Source organism: Canis lupus, chromosome 1 (genome assembly GCF_003254725.2).
Source record: "Canis lupus dingo isolate Sandy chromosome 1, ASM325472v2, whole genome shotgun sequence".
NCBI lineage: Eukaryota > Metazoa > Chordata > Mammalia > Carnivora > Canidae > Canis > Canis lupus.
Window position 1 is genome coordinate 18,109,909 of NC_064243.1, and position 25,346 is coordinate 18,135,254.

At 42.5% G+C, this 25,346-nt stretch overlaps 1 protein-coding gene across 1 annotated transcript in view; it reads left to right on the forward strand.

Annotated features, from left to right (window-relative positions):
• ATP8B1 (ATPase phospholipid transporting 8B1) overlaps positions 1-25,346 on the forward strand; it is a 122,889-nt gene that overhangs the window by 83,856 nt on the left and 13,687 nt on the right. Inside the window, 14 exon segments of the mRNA XM_049111557.1 lie at positions 1,861-1,943; positions 2,064-2,222; positions 2,388-2,476; positions 4,637-4,827; positions 7,163-7,238; positions 7,240-7,372; positions 9,647-9,690; positions 10,276-10,432; positions 15,548-15,736; positions 17,866-17,978; positions 19,581-19,745; positions 20,500-20,611; positions 21,626-21,701; positions 24,885-25,017. Of these exon segments, the coding sequence (XP_048967514.1) occupies positions 1,861-1,943; positions 2,064-2,222; positions 2,388-2,476; positions 4,637-4,827; positions 7,163-7,238; positions 7,240-7,372; positions 9,647-9,690; positions 10,276-10,432; positions 15,548-15,736; positions 17,866-17,978; positions 19,581-19,745; positions 20,500-20,611; positions 21,626-21,701; positions 24,885-25,017 (1,720 nt within the window).

A 25,346-nucleotide genomic window follows, 5' to 3' on the forward strand; every position in this document is an offset into this window, starting at 1 on the left:
TTTTCTCCTTTTTTTTTTTTTTTTTAAGATTTATTTATTTATTCATGAGAGACACAGATTGAGAGAGAGAGAGAGAGGCAGAGACACAGGCAGAGGGAGAAGCAGGCTCCATGCCAGGAGCCCGATGTGGGACTCGATCCTGGAACTCTGGGATCACGACCTGGGCCGAAGGCAGGCGCCCAACTGCTGAGCCACCCAGGCGTCTCTTCTTTTTTTTTTTTAAAGATTTATTTTTTTAATTTCATCTGTAAGTGGGGCTCTCAAACCTGCCCTTCCTTGCACTTTGAGGGAAGGTAAAATGATCGATGCCTGAGCCCTTTGTAAATAGCTGAGCAGTGTCCAGACACATACAAGTGACTATCAATTTAATCTATTTCAGAAAAAACTGTTTTTTTTTAAAGTATTTGTCAACAGACCATTTTGAATTTTCCCTGTGTTGGCTTTGTTACTATGCTACCACTTAAAGAGAAGAATGTTCTCCTTCTGGCTATTTTTGAATGCATTTATTGGGTGCCTACGATGTTTCATTAGCATTATGTATTAGCTACCTTAATCTTTTCAGCGACCTTATGAGACTAGTATTATTGGTACCTTGTCATTACCCATGAGGGAAATGAGACCCAAAGAGGTGACATAGCCTGTCGAGGGTCACACAGGAAGTGGCAGGGTTCGGACACTGCTCCCCTGTGCTGGCTCTCCAGGCTGGTGTCTGCATTTCTCCCCTGAGCTGTGAACGCCTTTCCTCATACCCTACAAGTGCATAATTTCTTTACGGAGAGCTGAAATCAGCTCAGGGAAACTAGGTCTGCTCTATAAATGAGTCCGTTGGTCAATCTTACGTATAAAACTGCCATTATTCCCATGAGTGAGAGATTCTGAAGCTTTCCAAAGGTAGCAAAGGTAGCAAAACATACCTGTCAGAAAAGCAGAATGGGAAGGTTGAAGGCCACAGATCAACTTCTGGATATATGGGAACCCCAGAGTCAGTGTTTGTCAACCCACAAAAGGACGTCCATCATGTGAGGGCAGCACTGCCATCCAGAACCCAAATGCCCAGCCTGACATTCCTCATTCCAGAGCATGCACCTTCCTTGCTCTGTGGGGGGAAATGCCAAGTATTGGGGGGTAAGGTTCCCACCTCCTTTCCTAGGTAGAATTATCATTCAGAGATACAGGATCCAGTTATTCACTCTGGAAAATAATAGGTTGACAGAGTCCAAACACTTTTGAAAACAAGTATGTCTTGTAGAATCATCTTAGTGTGATTAAATATTAGAAGCTAAGTTTTGTTTTTGTTTTTGTTTTTTTTGAAAAAAGATTTTCTTTCTCTATTTTAGAAAGAGAGAACACGAGCAGGGGGAGGGGAAAGTCAGAGGAGAGAGAGAATCTCAAGTAAGACTCTGCACTGAGCATGGAGCCCAACGCAAGGCTCGATCCCAGGACCCAGAGATCATGACATGAGCGGAAATCAAGAGTCCGACACTCAACAGACTGAGCCACCCAGGAGCTCCTAGGAGCTAAGTTTTTAAATAGCAGTTTGATAGTTTAGGCTGGTGGTGAAAGCTAAGTTAGTAAGAAAGAGGATAGGAAGCTTGTAGATGTCTCTGTCCCAACCATACTGGCCCACAAAAACAAATGGCGAAGGGGACCAACATTTCCCAAGTTAGAAGGTTTTCTGTAGCTTGAGAAATAACCTCACTAAACCCAAAGTTCCAAGGCAAACAGTTTGAAAATCGGAAAAGCTAATGAGTTAGCTTTGGCTTCTAGGTATACGTAATGTTACTTGGTACAATTTTCCTTCTATTCCTTCTCAAGCTCCAAGATTTGTTCATTTAATTCTTTTTTTCCCTCTCCCTTTAGAGAAACCAATCTAAAGTTCAAAATGGCGCTTGAAATCACACACCAGTATCTCCAAAGAGAAAATGCATTGACAACATTTGATGGTTTGTGCAAACACGTCTTACTTTGTTTTAATTTTTAGTTGCCCAACTCTGTCCCAATTAATTATAACCAGAAAAATCTTTCATATGTGAATCCTTATGTGAATCAAATTTTTTTCAAAGGTTTTATTGAATGTGAAGAACCCAATAATCGACTAGATAAGTTTACAGGAACATTATTTTGGAGAAACACAAGTTTTCCTCTGGATGCCGATAAAATTTTGTTACGTGGCTGTGTAATTAGGAACACTGACTTCTGCCATGGGATGGTCATTTTTGCAGGTAATTTCAGAGTTTCTTGGGAAATCGATCTGATATTTTAAGATTTAAAGGAGGGGATTGCTCCTCTGTTCATTCTCCATCAAAGCAAAAGAAAGAGTAATTTTATTGACATTACCCTGAATTGATTTTCCCAACTACTGATAATATTGAATTTTCTACTTTTAGGTGCTGACACTAAAATAATGAAGAATAGTGGGAAAACCAGATTTAAAAGAACTAAAATTGATTACTTGATGAACTACATGGTTTATACGGTACTTGTTTTCTATTTCAGTAGATAAGTGACTAGACTGCCATCTTTTGCTGTAATTTTTTGTATGCTTTTCTTATGCAGAGAAATCTAACCTCTCCAAGCCAAGTAGAAGAATGCATGAGGTGTTCCAAGGCTGGATGGGAAAGAGAGGACTCTCTTACTTTTTCTCAGAAATCCATATTTCTAATAGGAGAATCCTTTTCGGGATGGAAATTCCAGTTATAGGGGCCCCTGGGTGGTTGAGTATTTTGTTAACTGGAGTGACCAGTTGGAAAACCAGGGAGCCTGAGATAAGTTAGTGGGGCTGGACTCCAAGAGTCAATGTAGGGTTGATTTTATTGCTATTAGTTTCCCAAAAGCATAGTTCTCTTAAAAACAAACTCCCCCCCCACCCCGCCCACACACACATGATGTATATACCGTATAAGTCTACATATAAGGCAAGGCTCCATAGAAGGTGTGTTGAGGGTGCCCAAGACCACCCCCAGGTTTGGTGATTCACTAGGACTCATAGAATAGAGCATCTAGTTGCCCTCATAGCAATGACTTAATGTAACTTATTACAAAGTAAGATTAGCAAAGGCAAATGGCCCATGAAGCAGAGTCTGGAGGAAGCTAGGTGCAAACTTCCAAGAGTCCTCTCCCGGTAGGGTCACACAGCGAGACACACTTAATTCCCTTAGCAACAATTTGTGACAGCCCATGTGAAACATTGTTTATTATCAGGGAAGCTCATTAGAGACTCTGTGCCTGTGGTTTTATTGGGATGTGGTCACTTAGGCACCACCTGCCAGGCATGTAACCAAAATTCCAGATTCTCTGAAGGAATGCAGGTGGTCGGCATAAACCATATTGTTTTATACAGTTCAGCATAAGGAATAAGGAAACACATCCAAAACCTACATTCCCAGATGCCATCCAAAGGCCAACTTGCAAGCAGGTCTTTTAAGGATAGCATCTCAGGCCTGGTACCAAATATTAAGCAGTCTTCCGATTTCTCAATGAGAATTATTTTTTTCCCCAAGTTTAATTTGAATACATAAACTTTTAGGGACTTCTAATAGAATACTTTACATATGCATATTTAAATTCATATAAAAATAATATATTAATTTAAGAATTCTTTTTTCTCTGATCCCACATTTCATGAAAACTTTATTTGAACTTTTCACATGCATCTTCCATGTCATTGTCCAGGTTATGGCCAAAGTACTCACCACGAATCTGTCTCTCCTTCTGAGCCTCATGGTTTTGAGATATAGCACTTCTGGAATCTGTGTTTAGAAATTTATTTTCCTTTTTTTTTTTTTTTTTTGGTGTGTGTTTAGAAATTTAAATTTGCCCTATTTCTACCCACAAATATCAAATACCACAAGACAGTGGACTTTCTATCTCCTAAGTGTATCCTCATCATTTCCATAACAAAATACTTACTGTGCCCACTTCTTAAGTGATTTTAAACCTGAAATGAAATTTCTTTTAATTAATTAATTGATTAATTAATGACACAGAGAGAGAGCATGAGTGGTGGGGAAGGGCAGAGAGAGAGGGAGAAGCAGACTGTCCGCTGAGCAGGGAGCCCAATGCAAGGCTCAATCCCAGGACCCAGAGATCATGACCTGAGCTGAAGGCAGACGCTTGAGCTACTGAGCCACCCAGGTGCCCCAAACTTTAAGTGATGATTAAACCTTCAAGAATAATTACCCAAATCTGGGTGAAATTCCCTTAGCTTCTCTTTTAAAAACTTATTTCCGTCAAATATTTTCTATAAGCATCCCAAGTCAGCATTGTTTGAAACTATTTCATGCTAACCTGCCCTAAACAGTATATTATTCAAAGTAAAAGCCATTGATCGAATGCCTTGTAATATGAGGTTGTTTAAGAATTTGAATATAAGACACCACCTTCTCTTTTGAACTATAGTTTGGGGAACAAAACTGCACCTCCCTGTGTTACATAGGATGAATCAGTCAATGGTGGAACACAAAGAGGCTCTCAAAGCATCTCAATGGCACTTTCTTTCCTTTAAACGTGTTGTTTTTGCAGACTACTGAATTATCATCAGTATGCGAAATATTGAGGAAGGTTAATTAGCACCTGTGGCATTCTGCGGGTCGGCAATCTGCCTTCCGAATCCATTTAAAACTTTCATGTCTTCTAGATCTTTGTTGTTCTCATCCTGGTGTCTGCGGGTCTTGCCATCGGCCATGCTTACTGGGAAGCTCAAATTGGCAATAATTCTTGGTACCTCTACGATGGAGAAGACTATACACCCTCCTACCGTGGATTCCTAAATTTCTGGGGCTACATCATTATTCTAAACACCATGGTGCCCATCTCTCTCTATGTCAGGTAAGGCTGTCCTCTCTTTGGCCTTCTGTTTTAAGAATGTAGTACATTTTCTCAACTTCGCACCTTTATTTCTATCAATAATTGTTGGCCTTGGAGGCCATAAGGAACAGGTAAGAAAATAACATTCATTTCAGGACTGAGGAGTAATATAGGGGAAGGAACTTAACATTGGAGTGTCTGCTCGGTGCCGGGCACAGCACCTTGTACCTTGACCACTCTGCAGATGAGACTCCCAGAGTCCAGAAGTCACTCCCTTGGTAAGATTCCTTCTCAGTGGACTTCAAATCCCAAGCTTCAGAACGGGCCTTGGGAGGTGGTGGAGATTTCAAACGTCATGGGAAAACTTAGTTCTTTTCCTTTTCAGAAGCCTTTTCAACCTCTTAGCTGGCTCTTCCTTATTACCACCTGGCATATCCATCGCTTGTAAAATGCTTCCTGGCCACTGCTTTCCACGGGGCACACCCCTACCCCTGCCCTCATTCAGCCTCCCGAAATGTTCTGTTTCTTATCTCAGGCTCAACCACGATAGAGGAGTCAGAGTTCTAGCCCTGACAAATGGTTATCACCTTGCTTGGTGAGATTCCTTCTTCACTTTTTTCTTTCCTTAATACCAAAGTTTGCTGTCATTCACCGGTTGGATGTTAGACAACTGGAAGGGGCATTGTGCCTTGGAATATACTCAGCAGCCAAAGTCTACTCTGAGTTCCAATTAAGTAACAGCCCAGAGACCCACAGGATCACATACACTTCTGTAATTAGAAGCACTTGTTTTATTTTAATTTTATTACATGTGCATTTGTTTTATTTTTAATTTGATTACAGGTCATTACTGTTGTTCTTTCACCATGAAGGGGAGCCCTGGGGAGCCATGTGTTTGCAGTCACTTAAAAAAAACAACAAAAAACTGAGATGAGTTTTACCTTTGTTGGGGGAGCTGCTGAACAGATTATTTTGTTTAAAACCGTATATTGTAAAGTAAGCTACATATGTTGTTTTTAGTTTTAAAAGTCATGTCATGTGACTAATATGATTTCCTTATTTTTCTTGGAAATCAAGGTCCTTCTAGAGCATAAGTTGGATCAGGTCATTCTGCTTTGTTTTCTACCCTGCGGTAGCTTTCCGTTTTAGAATAAACTCATTACTGAGGCCACACTATGAGGCACGAGGCCCAGTGTGGTCTGGTGTTCTCCCCCTCCTCCACCCGTAACCTCCTCCTCGTCCTTAGGCTCCCTTGATTCTCCTCAGTATGGTACCAATACCTGCCACAGGGCCTTTGCACTTGCTCTTGTCTCTGCCTAGGACGTTCTTCCCTCCTATCTACATAATTGCTCTTTCATTTCCTTCAGGCCTCTGCTTGAACATCACCTCATCACGCTGGCCTTTCCTGATGCGCTCCATTTTATTTTATTTTATTTTTTATTTTTATTTTTTTTGACACACTCCATTTTAAATGTCACTTCCGTTCCCTATCGGTCTCCATCTTCCCTTACCCTGCTTTGATTTTCCGCAGGGAATTTTCACCACATAATATATTTACAAGTTTATTTATTTGTCCTCATTAGATCATAACCTAATGGGGGTAGAGATTTTGTCTCTTTTGTTTATCGATGCGTCCTCTTTACCTAGAATAGTGTCTGTACACAGTAGGCCCTCAGGAAATATTTGTAGGGTGACAGAGGGAGTTGTTTTTCCATCTCTTTAATTTATTATAAAGACATCTTTTGCCCTTTTAACGTTTGCTGGATATGTAAACAGCTTCCTTATAACTGAGATATATTTAATCCCTTAGAATTTTAAAATTGAGATGATTCTTTTAGACTATCTTATTTGGGACATTCTTTAACCTTCTAAGAATTTAGGGGAAGAAAAGACTGCTTTCTCACAGTGTGGAATCACAATGTAGGAGTTATTTGCCAAAAGCCCTAGAGCCTACTTTGTGAGTACACAGGGTCTGTAACTTAGTGGACCCTCACCAGTTAGAGGGCAACATTCCAGTTGTCCCTGGGGGTGATGGGAATGAGAGAAGAGGGAATAGGGACCACCACAAAGTCACCATGTCACAGTCCCACAGGGCTATGTGCTGAGCATGGGGCACTGTGGCCAGATGTACACAGGAGTGAATAGGAAATCACATTGAACAAGGTGCATTGACCCTGAGCTGGAGAAAGAGGGGTCTGGTCAGGAGAACCCAGAGGCTGGGCACATGAGCCGCTGCACAGCTTGTCTCTTTGCAGATAAGCAGCTCGATTCTGTGCACGCAGGTGAAGACAAAGCCTGCCACCTGCCTGTCGTATCTGAGCGCCAACCAGCGTAATCCTTTGTCCTGTCTTCCTAGTGTGGAAGTGATCCGTCTTGGACAGAGTTACTTCATAAACTGGGACCTGCAGATGTACTATCCTGACAAGGACACGCCCTGCCAAGGCGAGAACCACCACACTGAATGAGCAGCTGGGGCAGATCCATTACATTTTCTCTGATAAGACAGGGACACTCACACAAAACATCATGACGTTTAAGAAGTGCTGCATCAATGGGCAGATATATGGTGAGTGGAAGCCGTTGCTTGGTCCCAGGGAATGTGTGAGCAGGGCCTGCCTTCCCAGGATTGCTGGTCCTTCCCCATGAACAACCCTGGTGGCCGAGTTCTGAAGTGGCTTTGCTGGTGGCATCGGGAACACGTGCACAGGAGAGGTCAGCTGTCAGAGATAGGCACACATTCCTCAAAAAATTAAACATAAAGTCACCGTGTGATCTAACAGTTCTGCTTCTTGGGGTAAACCCAAAAGAACCCGAAGCAGGGCCTGGGAGAGGTAGTTGCACGGGTACGTTCATGCCAGAGGTGTTCACAATAGCTCAAGTGTGGAAGTAGCCCAAGGGTCAGTTGGGGGAGGAGTAGAGAATGAAATGTGGAGGCGCATACACGGGAATATTATTCAGTCTTGAAAAGGAAAAGGTTCCGATACACGCTACTCTGTGGATGAGCCTGGAGGACGCTATGCTCAGTGAAGTGAACCAGTCACAAAAGGACACGTATAGTATGATTCCATTTGGATGAGGTAGAACAGTCAGATTTACAGAGACAGGAAGTAGGATGGGTGATGCCAGGGGCTGGAGGGCAGGGAGGATGGGAAGTTACTGTTTGATGGGTGCAGAGTTACCAGATGAAGGAGCTCTAGGTGGCAGTGGTGATGCTGCGTAGCAGTGTGACTGTATTCCATGTCATCAAACTGTGTACATTGTAAGAATGGTTGAGGTGGGGGTGGGGGTGTCTGGGCGGCTCAGTCTGTTGAGTGTCTGCCTTCGGCTCAGGTCATGATCCCAGGGCCCTGGGATGGAGCCCCAGGTCGTGCTCCCTGCTCAGCTGGGGGAGCCTGCTTCTCCCTCTGCCCCTCCCCCTGCTCCTGCTTTCACGTGGGCACTCTGTCCCCCTCTCTCTCAAATAAATAAATAAAATATTTTTGAAAGATCTTTAAAAAAAAATTTTATGTTATATGTATCTCCCCATAATTATTTTGAAAAAGTTGATTTCCATTTTAATATTCTGAAACATGCTGTATTATTTATAAAAATATTAAGTCTAATACTATATTCAGTTAGAATGCTCTAACTTTTAAATAAAGACTTGATATGATTTTGGGGGGGTTTTATGATTTTATTTATTTATTTGAGAGAGAGCACAAGTGGGGGGATGAGCAGAGGGAGACGGATAAGCTGAGTGTGGAGCCCAGTGTGGGGGCTCCATCCCACCACCCCAAGATCATGGCCCAAGCCAAAATCAAGAGTCGGAATCAGGGTCCTGGGTGGCTCAGTTGGTTAAGTGGCTGACTCTTGGTTTCAGCTCAGGTCATGATCTCAGGGTCCTGGGACTGAGCCCTGTGTCGGGCTCCGCGCTCAACAGAGAGCCTGCTGGAGAAGTCTCTGTCTCAGTCTCTCTCTCCCTCTGCCCCCTCCCCTGCTCCTCATGTATGGGTGCTCGCTCGCTCTCCCCCAAATATCTAAGCACATCTAAAAAAAAGAGAGATGTTTAACTGAGCAAGCTACCCAGGTGCCCCACTTAGTACAATTTTTAAAAAGAGCTATGAGAACACTGAGTGCTTTTTCCTAATGTGAAAACTATACTGCAAATGTGTTTTCACATAAGGAGCATCTCAGACATGAGGCACCCTGAGGACAGTGGTGGGGCACCGAGGGTGAAGGAAGTGCTTCTCATGTACATGGCAGCAGTCCCCTTCCAGCTGGGGGGTAAGGAAAGCACTTCAAAAGGCATGAGTCTGGCCCCAGAGAAGGATGTAGCACAGAAGGACAGAGGCACCGCAGTACTTGAACCTCTAGACCAGGGGGTCAGCAAACCTCTTCTGTCAAGAGCCAGATAGAAAGCATTGGAGCCTTTGCAGGCCATATATTGTTTGCATATATTGTTTGCATCAGATTTTCTTCTTTGTTCTGTTTTGTTTTGTTTTCACAACTCTTGAAAAACATGAACATCATTCTTCTAAACTTTTTTTTTTTTCTAAGATTTTATTTATTCATTCATGAGAGACACAGAGAGAGAGAGAGAGGCAGAGACACAGGCAGAGGGAGAAGCAGGCTCCATGCAGGGAACCCGACGTGGGACTCAATCCCGGGTCTCCAAGATCACGCCCTGGGCTGAAGGCAGGCGCTCAACCACTGAGCCCCCCCCCCCAGGGATCCCCCAACATCATTCTAAACTTGAAGGCTGTTCAGAAACAGGCTGAGACCGATAGAACCAAAGCAAGGTGAGGAGGGACCTCTGTACACAGAAGGAGACGCAATTGATTTTGTCCTGTTTGTTTCTCAGGAGACCATCGAGATGCTTCTCAAAACAACCACAGCAAAATAGAGGTGAGTCGTTTCATTTAAGGAAGCGTTTGGGGGTGTGTAGGAGTTGCCCCAGAAAATGGGGGCTTCAAACAACAGAGATGCATTCTCTCACAGCTCTGGAGGCCAGAGGTCTGAAATCCAGCTGCCAGCAGGGCCCCTCTCCCTCTGAGGCTCTGGGGAAGATTCCTTCCTTGCCTCTTCCTCACTTCTGGGCTTGCCTGCAATCCGTGGTGTTCCTCGGCTTACACTCCCATGCCACCTTCCCCGGTCACATGGCATTCTCGCTGGGTGTCTGGGTGTCTGGGTCCAGATCTCCCTCCTCTTCCACGGACACCAGTCATTGGATTAGGGCTCACCCTCGTCCAATAGGACCTCCTCTGAACTCGACTACATCGGCAAAGATCCTATTTCCAAAATTCCAACCCACAATAGGGTGTCTTTTTGTTTTAAGACAGGTGTGAGCCTCTTGACACTTACGAGTGTGTTAAACTCCTAAGATAGCTTTTCCATAAAGACTTGGCTTCAGAGACAAGCCCCTGTCATTTGGTAAGCCCACACGGACGTTTTCCAAATCACATCTTTGTTTCCTTTCTCCACTGCTTTCAGCCCGTTGATTTTAGCTGGAACATGTTTGCTGATGGGAAGCTTGCGTTTTATGACCACTATCTTATTGAGCAAATCCACTCAGGGAAAGAGTCGGAAGTTCGACAGTTTTTCTTCCTGCTTGCAGTTTGCCACACGGTCATGGTGGATAGAATTGATGGTGAGTGTTTCTCTGGCATCACGGACACGGGGGCCCCGTGCTTTGGTTTACAGGTAACTCTCACCTGGCGTGCAGATGCATGTAAAGCGGTAGGCTTGACGAGCCCGTCTTTACCCAAGCAGTGAGTGTCAGTGAGCAGTGAGTGTCAGTGAGCCTGATGGTGTGAGGGAGCAAAGGAGGAGACCAGCTCTCAGTTTCTGAAAATGCACACCTTCTTCACAGTTAACAGCTCCAAATGTGTTTATCACTTTGCAAGCAAAATCTTATCATTAGGAGAAATGATGGACTCTTGCCTTAGGCCAGAAGAATCCCAGTCTTCCCACCCTGCAGTGACCTGACGTTTATTGAGAGGGAAGAGTCAAGCCTTATCTGGGGCATAAGGGGAACTTTGAGCTTGAACAATCAGAATAATTTCGGAGGGAATTTATTTTCTAGCTTCAGATGTGTTTGGGGTTTGAAATAATATCTACCAGGGGCACCTGGGTGGCTCAGTCGGTGAAGCGTCTGCCTTCGGCTCAGGTCATGACCTCAGGGTCCTGGGTTAGAGCCCCACATTGGGCTCCCTGCTCAGCAGGTGGTCTGCTTCTCCCTCTCCCTCTGCCCCTCCCTCTGCTTCTGCTCTCTCTCTCTCTCTCTCTTCTCTGTCAAATAAATAAATAATAATCTTAAAAAAAAAAAAAGAAAAGGAAGCAAGAGCACCCACCAGAGCCTGGGCTGACTTCAGGGGCCTTTCTCATTGGAAGGAGCATAATTAACGTGTATTTTTGCATGGGAGCCCACAAAGCTGACCTGCAGGTTCCTTCCCGAGCTCTGAAATGCAGCTGTGCAGCAGCTGTGTCCCGTGTCGGTGAGAGCGAGCCGTTCTTTCACGCATGCACGTTATGATTAGTTCTGTCAACACACCTGTGCTTTTTGTGGAACGTGCAAAAGGAGCCCTGCCAGCCCTTCGGTGACGGAGCACCGTCTGCCCGTCCCGCCTGCGCTCAAATCAGTGCAGCATAGCAAGGGGCCTGTTTTCTGCCCCTGCGGCGTCATGTGTGGCAGGTGTGAGCTCTCCAGGTGAGGAATATTCAGAGAAACTGAATGTGTGCAGCTCTGTGTGCCGTGGTGCAGCAGATCCCCAAGAAGCCCATTCCAAGGATGGCTGTACCGCCCCACCAAGCGAGATAGCCACAGAGTTCACGAGATAGTCCAGATGCCTGGAAGGTTATTGGGTTGGGGGGGGCGGGGGCAGGAGGCACGCCAGGCCGTGAGTAACCACCGCAGAGGTCAAAGTCTGTTTCTAGCTGTGACCTGATCCTCTTAGGCCTTGACTCCTGCATAAAAGTATCCTGCACCCACCCCACCCCCTGCCCCAAAGTGTGTGGTGGTATCTTGAGAACTAACCAGCCGACCTGGGCAAACACACTTTGGTCTTATGGCCTGTGCTTTCTTCCCTCCTCCCTGGAGTGTTCTGGGAAGAGCCCCTTTCTGCTAGAGGTGGGCCAGCCCAGTTTGGGTCCCTGCCACAGCATGTGGCACAGACCCGGGTCTTTGGCCTGAGGGCCAGCGACCTCGGTGTTGCAGGCAGACGGTTGGCACCCAGGGTCCCTCCCAGCCTAATATCGTGCAGCCCTTTGTCCCACTGTCCGCTGAGGCAAAGAGTTGTACACCTGGAGGAGACTTCTTTCGCACAGTCTGTGACAGACGCTTGGTCTAGCCACTGTGCCTGGATGACAGCTGATCTCCAGGGGCTGGAGGTTAAAGATCAATTGGTTTTGGGTTTGATACATGAGGTACCTCAAAAGGGTCATCTGGAAGGACCTTGGGAACCCCTCCTCCAAATATGATGGATAATCCAGACCCAGAAGGTGCAGGGACCTGCCTGACCCATGCAGCAGGTCAGACCCCCTTCTAGTGGGGTCCCCTTGCCATCCCCCATGCTGCGACACCTCTGCTCTTGCTTGTGCATTTTCTCTCGTTTGTAAGAATAATGGAGACTAGTCAGTCTTCTATGATGTGTCACATCAACAGGAGAGGGGAGGAAATCCTTCCATATGTGTTGCTGTATACAACAGACTAGCTCAGCAGGCAGTTTGTATGACCTGAGTGTTGAGTCCCTGTGGAGACACATGGGGACAAAGCATGGAGAGATGGCTTTGGTTTTCTACTGCTCTGTAATGAGTGACCACAGCTCAGTAGCTGGAAGTTCCCATTCATTAGCCCAGCGTTCTGTAGGTCAGAGGTCTGGCCATGGCATGATGGGGCTCTCTGCTCAAGGCCTCTCAAATCAAGGGCAAGCCTTGTCATGTTCTCGTCTGGAGCTCCAGGTCCTCTTCCAAGCTCATGTGGGGGTGCAGGACTCAGTTCTCTGCAGTCAAAGGCCTGGGGTCTTCATTCCCTGCTCTTAGGAGCCTCCGTGCTTCCTGGCCACATGGCCCCTTCCATCTTCAAGGCCAGCAAAAGAAAATCTCCCTTCCAAGAACCCCTTACACGCTTCGAATCTCTCTCCCCAGAAGGCCTGTCCCTTTTAAGGGTTAACCTAATTAGGTCGGGAATACTCCGATAATGTCCCTATCATTTTTTTTTTTTTTTTTTTTATAATCTCCCTATCTTGAGGGCAACTGATTTGGACCTTAATTACACCTGCAAAATCCCTCCCCAGCAGTACCGAGATTAGCATTTGAATAACTGAGAGGAGGTACATGTGTATGCCAGGGGGGTGGCAGGAACTGTAGGGTCACCTTTGATTCCTGCCTCCTGCAGAGGCTGTGTGAGAGTGGAGGGTGGAAGGCTTAGAGGCCCTTTCTCTCCCTGCAGGCCTTGACGTCATGATGTGCTGTGGTCAGAGGCCACATTTTAGGAGGTTGGAGTGGGGAGACCCTAGACCCCAGGGAAGCTGAGGGCCTGGGTTAGGGTGCCATCTGTGGGAAGGATGAGTGAGTCACAAAGGCAGGAGGCATTCGGCAGATGATTTGCTGGTGGGGAGATTGTTGGGGGAGGGGGGGTAGTCGTTGGAGAGGTAACTTGTTTCAGGGCTGGTACCCGCAAGAGGAAGCCAAGGTGGCAGGATTTGCAGTTTGAGCATCTTTTTTATTTGTGCTGGTTTTATGATCCACAACTTAGTTTCTGGGAGAAAAGAACGTCTCCCTGGTTGCCCCGAGGTGTACAGTAAACCAAGAGTTTTCTTCAGAAATGGTTTCCGAGGATTATTTTTTTAGTTTTCTTCCTGCAGACATCAAGTTGGAGTTTGGACCAGCTCATCAAGTTCCTTCCTGTCTGTCTAAGTCTGCAGTTCTGTGGCTCTATTACGAGAACCAAATGGAAGGGTTTTTTGGATAATGATAACGATATCAGTGTTTGTTTCAGATATGATTGTCTTAGTCATGGGAACTATACCACCTTTTATCATTGCTTTTTTTTCTGTTGGAATAAGCTTGCCATCAGCACGATGCAGTAGAACACTGTGCCAGCTCCCCTTGTCGAAGGGAGGGGTTGTGTTCCTGCTGCTGCTTGCTTAGCTCTGCTTCAATATTTTGCCCTCTGGAGTGTGTGCCTCTGTGTGTGTGTGTGTGTGTGTCCAGAATGGACAGATTTAGTGTGTATATTTGTAACGCTGGTATATGACCTTCTGGATGAGCAGGAAACAACCTAAATTGTCATCTTCAATTACTAATTGGGAGTTGATTTGTACTGATTTAATTAGTGAGCCATCTGAGCAGGTGCATGAAGGAGGCAGGTCCATGAAGGAAGCAGGTGTGTGGAGGTGCAACCATCCCTATAACTGGTAGCTGATTCACCCTGGAACATCCTTCCCGTCCGTGTAGACTGATGGTGTGAAAAAGCTGCCCATCCATCCATGGTCTGCATCTGGCTCGAACCGTGGTGGGAACACAAAATGCCTCTTCCTGTGAAAATTCACCTGGCCATAGAAGTACTTTTCTTTCTGCTTTAAAGCAGAATAAATTCAGTAGCAAAATGGAAAATATTTTTCAACTCTTTACCGAAGCACAGCCGTGTATGGAGACAAGCATATGGCTCAGTGAGTTTGCACAAACCAAATCCTCCCTTGTCATAAACACCAGATTTTAAAAAAACAGAACATTATGAATCCCGTAGAAGACCCTTGTGTTCCCTTCCAGCTGGTGCCCCCACCAAGGGGACTGGTCCTAACGTGGAATAGCCCTAACGTGGAATAGCCCAGGTTAGCTTTGTCGGTCTTGTGGCCTGTAAAATGCAGTCACGTAGCATAGACTTGCATGTCTGGCTTCTTTGGCTCAACTTGGTGAGATTTATTCCAGTTGTCGACATGTGCTTATGAACAGAAGGCAACTTTCCATTAATTAAACATCAGGAGATTGAACAGATTGATGCATTTTGAGGGTTTTTTTTTTTTAAACGGGAATATGGCTGTGGTGAAGTAAGCACACTCTTCTGGAGGGAAGATAAAGCGCACAACCCTTTTAGGAAATAAATGAGTGATGTTTGCCAACAGACTTAAAAATTATCAGTATTTGTCAGCTCGGTGTTTTCACTACTAGGAAGCTATTCTTAGAAAATAGCAAAACCTCCGTACACAGACAAAATTGTTATTTACCATGTTATTTTTGAGCGCAGAAAAATTTGGAAAAAAAGCCAAGTGCCTGTAACTGGAACATGGTGACATGTTTACATTCATTATAATAATGTTCAGAAAGAACTTTTAAAGCTATGTTAACATGCTCAGAATATAAGGTTAAAATCACCAGGATGCAAATGTATATTCAGTATGATAGAAACTACTACAGAAACAGGCATTTTCAAAAGGACTGGAAAGAATTATAACATAATGTCAATAGTGTTGTTTTTCCTCCAGATGGTGGGATTATGGGAAATTTTGCCTCCTATTCCTGGCCAGTTTTTTTTTTTTCTTTTAACTACTGCTTTATATTACTGTTTATAATTAGAAATAAAACCTTAAAGTTTGAAAAGTGTGAATGTTGGCATACTCCTTAAAAATCAACGATCTCCTTTCTGGAGGGTATCTTGGACTTTGCAGAGCTTCCTTACCCCCCACGTGCACCTCAAGCGAGCCCTGGGTGGGGAGCCTGTGCCTGGTTTCACAGCTTTTCTGGTTTCCTCTCCTGCCTCTGTCAGGTCAGCTCAACTACCAGGCAGCCTCTCCCGACGAAGGCGCCCTAGTGAGCGCTGCCAGGAACTTTGGCTTTGCCTTCCTTGCGAGGACCCAGAACACGATCACCATCAGTGAGTTGGGGACCGAAAGGACCTACGACGTTCTTGCCATCTTGGACTTCAACAGCGACCGGAAGCGAATGTCTATAATCGGTAGGTCGCCCTCAAGAGTGTGTCCGTGTATCACTCATTTAGATGCTGCCTTTTGCATATTTTATTTAATGACACCCAAATAAAACAGGCAACGGAGGAACCATTGGCTCCTGGGAGATGTCCGGGGACTGGCTTGGTGTCCATCATTCAGGGGACAACTGCAAGTGTATCCGAATCTTGCAATTTTGACTCCACGACATGAGCTGCTGGAGTGAGGGTGGTGATACAGTGGGCGCTAGATCCACACACACGTTTGTGTTTTGTGAGGCCCTCTGAGCGCTGCTGCCTTATACTTGACATTAGGGAAGGGAGAGGCAGCAAGAGAGGGGTTCAGAGAAAAGCGAGGCTGTGCTAATGAAGCGAAAATGTACCTCCAGTCCAGGTACATGACAACAGGCCACCAAGTGGAAGGGATGACTGCTTCCCAATATTGAGATTCTTAAGTTTATAATTTTAAACAATACCAGACTTATAGAAAGACTGCAAGAATGGTTTAAAAAACTCTTATTGGGCAGCCCGGGTGGCTCAACGGTTTAGTGCCATCTTCAGCTGAGGTGTGATCCTGGAGACCCAGGATTGAGTCCCACGTCGGGCTCCCTGCATGGAGCCTGCTTCTCCCTCTGCCTCTCTCTAGTGTGTCTCTCATGAATAAATAAATAAAATATTAAAAAAAAAACCAGGGGATCCCTGGGTGGCGCAGCAGTTTAGCGCCTTCCTTTGGCCCAGGGCGCGATCCTGGAGACCCGGGATCGAATCCCACGTCGGGCTCCCAGTGCATGGAGTCTGCTTCTCCCTCTGCCTATGTCTCTGCCTCTCTCTCTCTCTCTCTCTCTACATAAATAAATAAAAATTAAAAATAAATAAATAAATAAAATACAAATAAAAATTTTAAAAAAACAAAACTCTTTTATTCTCTTCCATATCCACCAGCTATTAGCATTGGCCACATGTCCGTCATCATTTTCATCATATACAGGTTCTTGTTTCCTGAACCATTTGAGAGTAAATTAGGGAGCTAATGCTCCTTTCCCCTAAATACGTCAGCAGGTATGTCCTGTGAACAAGAACATCCACTTATATATAAACAAAATGACCAGAATCAGAAAATTTAACAGGAAACAATGTTGTTATCTAATCTACAGGATGTTTTCAGATTTTATCAGAAATTTTCTTTCTTCTTTCTTCTTCCCTTCCTGGTTCAAGACCCAAGATTGCACGGTGCATTAGGCGATTGTTAACTCTGCTCTCCTTTAATTTAGAACAGTTTCCCAATTGTTTTCTTTCATACATTGACATTTTTGAAAAGCACAGGCCCATTATTTTGTCAAAAGTCTCTCGATTTGGATTTGTCTGATATCCCCTCATGATTGAATTCACGTTATACGTTGTTGGCAGGAGGAGTACGTGGATTGGTGCTGCGTCCTTCCCAGCCTATCACATCTGGAGGCCACGTGATTATTAGTGATGTGAGCTTCGATCACGCAGAAAGTGTTGACGAGCTTTCTCTACTCTGAGATTGAATTTTTAACCAGTGAAAATATATGGGTTCAACTGTCTGCTGAACTCTGAGTAGGCACATTTTGCTGAGTGCTTTCTCTGCCTAGCCCTGATGTAGGCTGATTATCATGCCCGGCATTTACCTTGAAGAATTCAAAATCGAGTTAGCTACGAGGCACATGCTATTATTACATGACCACACAGATCCCAAAACCTAAGAAAAAAAATGGCCATGGGAGTCATGTTATGGTCTGAGTATTAAAGGTAGTAAGTGTTAACAGATTTATAGGTAAGATTCCTATGACATAGACAAAGAAGGCATTATGGAAGGAACTAGCCCAGGGCATAGCACACAGTAAGAAATCAGTCAATGAGGCTGTAAGAACAAGTAAGAATATGAAAAACTCAGCTGACTAAAGAAATCTTTTCATATTTATTTCACTGTTACATTATATGTAAATGGTAAGCCTACCGACTTTGTTGAGAGTGAAATCTTTCTAGGAGCATTCATGATTTTAAACTAAGGGTGAATTACTAGCAGAGCAACACTTCAAATTAACTTTATAAATGTAGTTTTCTATTGAGAAATCAAACCTACCTTTATTATTTGCTTTTCCTCCCCTTGCTACCAGTAAGAACCCCAGAAGGCAACATCAGGCTTTATTGTAAAGGTGCTGACACAGTGATTTATGAACGGTTACATCAGATGAGTCCAACAAAACAAGAGACACAGGACGCCCTGGATGTAAGTGTCATTCTTATTCTTTCTGCCGCAGATTACGAACTTCCTTTTTGAAACTATCTTGTAAGCTCAAATGAAAGCTCTGTATGAACTGTTGACCCTTCCTTGTCTCGGTGTAGTTGTGTGGAAAGGGCGTGAATGTAGGAATACAGCAGGCTGGTTCTGGTTCTGCTCCTGCTGCTGACCTCCTAGGACATGACCATGGTGTCCTTTCTAGCATCCAGGTTAACAGCATCTGTAGGACAGGCCCAGGGTATTGATTGGTCTCTCTTCAGCGACCTTGAACAAGCTACAGAACCATAGCTGCGTGGCCTCCAAGAATCTCACCGACCTCCTAGTGTACAATGAAGGAAAGAAAGCATTCGTGTATGATGGGGAATGACAAAGCAATGCGGTGGATAATTGAGTTCTGATGCCTTTGTCAGTGAATCAGTTTGGTCTGCACTACAAATTTGTTATCTGAGGGGAGTGTAAACTTAGTCCAGTGATAATTTGCAGTCATTCAGAATGCTTCTGGAAATTTCTCTCTTGGAGTTGCCTACTAATCCTTATATTGCTTTGGTTCATGAAGTATGGAGAATATCCATCAGACCTGGTATTCCAGTTCTGCCTTTTTATTTGTTTTGTGTCCTTGGGGGAAACTGAAGCGTTAACTGCTCATGTAAAAGAGGAAGAGGAAGTGGGTACATCCCACCTAGAAGGTTGTTACAAGGGAAAGCATTTTTGCACGATTCCCAGCATTTAGTAAAGGGTAATTTTTTCCCTTCATTTTAAGGGTATGGTTGAGTTTTGGGGCTAGCCAAAGGTCCTTCAGGAAGAAGGCTGTATATGATGTTTACTTCTTGGGGTTGCATTTTAAGTTTAGATATGTTGTTGAAGCAGTTACAGTGGATAATTTCTCTTAAGCATATGAACAATGGCAATTTAATCAAACAGATGCAGAACCTTCCAAAGAATCTTTGAAAGCACATACTCAGTTGGGTGAACTAGTTCTGCCATCTTGGCTAGACAAGATGCAGCTGTGAAGTAATAAACCATTTTTATTGGCTCAAACTTCAGCTCTTTAAAATAGCTTAAATCTGCTCAGCATGATTAAATTTTCCAGATGCTCTTTTCCAGTAAAATGTTTTATCTTAGCTTTAACAGTGGCTCAGGTATTTCAGAATTGGTTTGAGGAAATAATGCTTGGTTGAGAGTTCATAGTTGATTGGTCTCGTAACAGTTTGTGGGAACAAGTTATAAAGTTGTGTTTTTAACTTTACCTGTGTAAACACAGGTCTGTGTTTACATCATTACACCCCAAGGCAGCTCCCTTGTCTGTTATTTTCTGAGTCATCATGAGAAAAAGTTTTCTTCATTCTAGTGACTTGATTTAGAAGAAATGTATACTTTTTTCTCTAATTTGGGAACTACAAATAGGATTCTGAGAATACTTAGACAAAGTATTGGTTAATCTCCTCCACAGAATGTATTTATTCAGAATTCAGTATCTTTCATGACTCTTTTAAATTCTCTTATTGTATTACCTCAAAGAAAGATTTCAAACTTGATCTTGAATTACATAAAATTAACTGTTGTTTGTTGGATGGATTATCTTTTAAATAGATCTTTGCAAGTGAGACTCTTAGAACTCTGTGCCTTTGCTACAAGGAAATTGAAGAAAAAGAATATGAAGAATGGAATAAAAAGTTTATGGCTGCCAGTATAGCCTCCACCAACCGGGATGAAGCTCTGGATAAAGTGTATGAAGAGATTGAAAAAGACTTAATTGTGAGTTTTCACCTTCATAACGTGGTATTCTAACAGAACTGGAAGTTTTATTAAGTTTTGTTATATTTTTAATCTTATGCTTGAAAGATCATTCCAACTTCAGCATTTCAAATTGGTACAATGGAACTCCGTCATTTGAATTTCTTTTGTTCGGCAAGCAAAATAGAACTTGCCATTATGAGAAACCAAAAGACAGAAAACATTGAGATTCTAACCCAATTCTATTACTTTTATATCACTCATTAAAATGCGTTATAATTTTTACATAACAAACTACATATTACATTTTGAGAATCACCAAAATGATTTTTATTTTGCAAACTTTGAAATAAGATAGTTTATAAATGAAATTTCTCAAAATTAAATACATATTGCCCGTAGAGTTTAGATTAGACAGAAATGTTCAACAACTAGCTAGTATCAACCTTTAGTGAAAGGAAGTGGCTTGTGTCCAAGCCACTTGTGTCCAAGTAGTATGTATACAATTAAAGTACATTTTTAACGTCCTTAATTTTGTACTTACATTTTTGTCTTGGTAAACTACCTTAAGAAAAAAGTTTTTGAATGCTTTGGTTTTTGGTGAGTGTGAAACACAGCAGCCTTCCCTGTCAGTGCTGGCCAGCAGCCCCAGTAGAGTACCAAAGGGGGTGGATAATTAGCCCTTCTTCTGTTTACAGGTTGGCAAACTGCAATTACAGAACATTTTGAGCTTATTTGCTAAATCCTTTTTTTTTTTTTTTAATGTACATTCCAGTTATTGGGAGCAACAGCAATTGAAGACAAGCTACAGGATGGAGTCCCAGAAACCATTTCAAAACTCGCAAAAGCTGACATTAAGATCTGGGTGCTCACTGGAGATAAAAAGGGTAATTCAATTTGTGGGGAAGCATATCTGTTAACTCCTTAAATATTCATAGCTCCTATTTCCCCTGCCCCAGATGACACTCTCAGACTTTGCATCCTACACAAATACTGACCATTTCTTTGAGACAGAGATGCTTTCTTAAGAAAACCTTCTCCATTATTCCAGCTCTTACTGACAGTATCCTTCTGGAAGTCCTCTCAGTAACAAGACTTTATGTCTTATAATTGAGGTCCTGGTTGTGCCATGCTGACTGTGACCAGTCCTCTCTCTCCAGCCAGGCGTGGGCTCCTCTCGTGAAAGGACCCCTTTTGCCCCTTCTGTCCTCCCCAGCACTTTGCCGTTTGTTGGATGCAGAATGGAACAATACAGAATGCTGACCATCAACTTTTGTTTTCTTGCCTATTTTATTGCTTGGAAACTATAAATTAAATTTTATACCCAAGGGATGATCTTAATTTTTAAATTTAGAGCTCTACAAGGAGTTGTTTGGCATTGCTGCCTCACCCTACAAGCCTCCCATGGAAAACCAGATCATTTCTCTTACTTTGACCTGGTTAATGGGTTACATACTCTGATAAGCCAAGGGAAGTCCTGACCTTAAACAAATAACAATGGGTGGTGATGGAAAAAGGGGAAAAAAATCTCCAGTAGGGGCCCCATGTGAAGGTTTATGGAAGCAGTTATCGTTTTTTTTTTTCCATAACAGAATGATGAAACCACAGGAACCGACTGTGCTTAATATTTCAATAAATATTGATTTATTAAATAACCAGTTCATGTATTTGATAATATAGTACTTTTTATAATTGAAAACATCTCAAACCAGATTTTGATTTCTACTTATTCTGCCACAGAGAAAGGACTTTTTTCCCCGCTTTGTGATTTCTATAATGTTACGGAAAAATACAGCGTATTTGTTTGAATCTAGCTATTTCATGACTTGAAAAAAATGCTCATGACTAGCAAAGTCAATTATTTATCAATAGCGACAACACTTCATGTTTTTCTGTTGTAGAAACTGCTGAAAATATAGGATTTGCTTGTGAACTTCTGACTGAAGACACCACTATTTGCTATGGGGAGGATATAAAGTAAGTAAAGGCAAACTCGATGCAGTAGACACAGCAGATGTGGAGAAATGGGAGCTAGACTTTACCTCAGACAGTTTTCCTCACATTTAAATGAAGCAAAGGAACCCCAGGTAGTTCCAAGTTATCATGGTTTGACCTTATTTTGAGCTGATTTTAGTGTTAGGGGCCTTCATTTGCTCGTTCAGGGGCCATTTCTCCACAGTTCTTACAGAGTCCTAAGTGCTTGCCTGCTGACTAAAAAAGTGAGACCAGCACATCACTAGCCAATTAATATGAATTCTATCCATGTGCTGCCTTTTCTAGAAATTGTAATTTTGAAAGAAACATAGAAGGAAAGAACCTCACGATTTTGCTTGGAAGGAAACATTTGGATGGGATGCACTTCTGGTCTTGTCTGGATGGGGCGGGATATTTCAAGGCGTAGCCTATCCTGAAACACTCCAGAGCCGAGTCACAGTGGACCTGGACACGTATAAGGAAGAGCTCTGTCCTATTATAAAGCTAGATGTGTGTTGCACAAGTTACCAGGCTGTGCTATCTTGACCAGGCTGTTCTATTTATTTCTCAAGTCTTTTCCTTACAACACCTCCCCCAGGCTATCCTAAAGGCCCAAAGCTGGTGGGATGATGAGGGAGTTACACTTGATCTTAGCCCAAAGGCTGAGAAGTGATAAGATGATGAGGGAGTTGAAAGTGGTTGTTAGTCTTCTTTCTAATGATGGTGATGGAGCTTTTGTGAGTTGTTCCAATACATTAGGCACTTGGCTAAGTTAGACAAACAAAATCAGTAGCTCTAACATCTGAATAGATCAGTTCTGTTTGACTGCATAAACCATGACCCTTTTTGCTTTTAGCTTTAGACAAATAAATACTAATGTGTTTACTTAAATAGTTTCTTGGTTTCAAGTGACTTGGCTAATTGCCAGATGGTTTTATTTCCTGTAGATGGAGGGCCTTAATAGGTTCTGGTCTCTCTTTCTAAAGTGTTGAAAATTGGGCCCTGAGCTAAATTAAAAGGTAAAATTTATGCAAGTAGCAAATTTTATGATCATGCTCTTGGCTAGATTTACCTTTCTAGAGGGCTGAATGATTCCATCCATCTTTCTAGATGGTTCCTGAAAGGATGATTCCTATAGAATGGTTTGAATTGGTAACTTTCTATTTTTTCTCTTCCAGCCTTTTAGTGATTTGTCTCGATCACTCCTTATTTTCAAGCTTATTTTCATTATTGAAAATGAGCAATTAATGTAGAAAAAGAATACTAGATGCCTAATCCTCTAGTGCAGTGGTTCTCTTTTTTTTTAAGATTTTATTTATTTATTCATGAGAGACACACACAGAGAGAGAGAGAGAGAGAGAGAAGCAGGCTCCATGCAAGGAGCCCGACGTGGGACTTGATCCCGGGTGTCCAGGATCATGCTCTGGGCCAAAGGCAGGCGCTAAACTGTTGAGCCACCCAGCGATTCCCCATGCAGTGGTTCTCAACCAGGGATGACTTTGCCTTACAGGGAACATTTGACAATATCTGGAGACATCTTTAGTTGTCATAATAGTGGAGGCAGGTTACTACTGGCTTCTAGTAGGTAGAGGCCAGGGATGCTGCTAAACACCCTACAATACAATGGACAGCCATATACAACAAAGAAGTACCTGGCCCGAGACATCAGTAGTACTAAGGTGGAGAATAGTGGCTGTGTGTGTGTAACAAGGAAAGCTCTAGGCTAAGAGTAAGGAGACCTGAGTTTTCATTGCCATTTTCCCATCATCTTGGTGCAGGCAATCACATCATCTCCCTTGGACTTGAATTTCTTATTTGTAACATGAAGAGTTTAGATGAGATATTTATGGACCCTTCTACTCCAAAATTCCATGACTCATTTTTCTATCACACGAATGTGATATATACGGTCTTCTCAATTATTTGTTGATATATAGATAGTACTGAGAATTTCTCAAAAGCAAACATAACTTTATGTAGGAGTAATCTTATTTTTGCCAAATAGTAGCCACTGTTTATAATATACTGGGAGTTCGTGCCAGGTGTTAAAATTCAGATCAAAATTGCCTTCCTTCTGTTGCTCATGAACACATTTTCAACTGTATCTTCCTTTAGCTGTCTTTGGCAAATAATGAAGCACCAAAAACATGGTATCCTATGGGAGAGGAATTAAACTTAATAAAATTATGTCATCTGGTTTAAAAATGGGCTAAAGACTTGAACAGACTTTTCTCTGAAGAAATCTACCAATAGCCAATAAGCATATGCAATGATGCTCACCATCACTAAAAATTAGGGAAATGCAAATTAAAGCCACAATAAGATATCACCTTATACCTTTTTAGGATGGCTCTTATAAAACAACAAGAACAACAACAACAACAAATAAACCCCAAAAAACAAATAAAAAGAACCCAGAAAATAACAAGTATGGGCAAGCATGTGAAAATTGGAACTCTTGTGCATTTTTGGTAGGAGATAAAATGGTGCAGCTACTGTGGAAGACAGTATGGTGGTTCCTCAAAAAAATTAAAAATAGAATTACCATATCCAGCAATTCTACTTGTGGATATATATCCCAAAGAATTGAAAGCCAGAATTCAAAGAGGGATTTGCACACCCATGTCCATAGCAGCACTATTCACAATACCCAAGAAGTGGAAGTAACCCAAATGTCCGTTGACGGATGGATGAATAGATAAACAAAATGTAGTATATTCATACAATGAAATATTATTCAAGAGGAAGGAAGTTCTGAAATGTGCTATAATAGGAATGAATCTTGAGGACAGTGAACTAAGCCAATCACAAAAAAACAAATACTGTGTGATTCCACTTATAGGAGTTATCTAGAGTGGTCAAATTCATAGAAACAGAAAATAAAGTAGTAGTTACCACGGACTAGGGGTCCGGGGAAATGGGATAAGGGGAATTTAAATAAAATCACCATAGTTTCAGTTTTGAAACATGAAGAAGGTCTGGAGATTGGTTACAAAACAGTGTCAATATTCTTAATACTATTGAAGTGTACACTTAGAAATACTTACTTTAGAAATTAAGTTTAATAGAAATTTTATGTTTTTTTAACCACAACTAAAAAAAGATATTATAATATCAAAAGTATCTCACAATAAAGGGCCTATTTATAGTCTTGTATGCTTAAACACTTAAATATCTTTCCCCCAGTGCTCTTCTTCACACAAGGATGGAAAACCAAAGGAATAGAGGTGGAGTCTATGCAAAATTTGCACCCCCGGTGCACGAACCTTTCTTTCCATCTTGTGAAAACCGTGCCTTAATAATCACTGGTTCTTGGTTGGTGCGTATTATTACTCTGTCTGTGCCTTTGGCTTAAACTAAAGCAGTTCACCGTGGACTGATTTTAGATGGTTTTCCCATATTAACTGGCAGCTTAAAAATCTCTTAGCCTATAAATAAACAGGCAATTTCCCAAGTGTGAGACTTAATATTATATGATCTATGAAAGGAATTGTATCAGACTGGTAACAGTGGTTATCCGTGGTTTGTCAATCAGTGGATAATTTAAAATTTTCTTCTTTGTACATTTTTGTATTTTCTGAATTTTACAGTAAATAGGTTTTATAAACAAACAGTATCATCAATGATATAACCCAAGAACCATCCTTC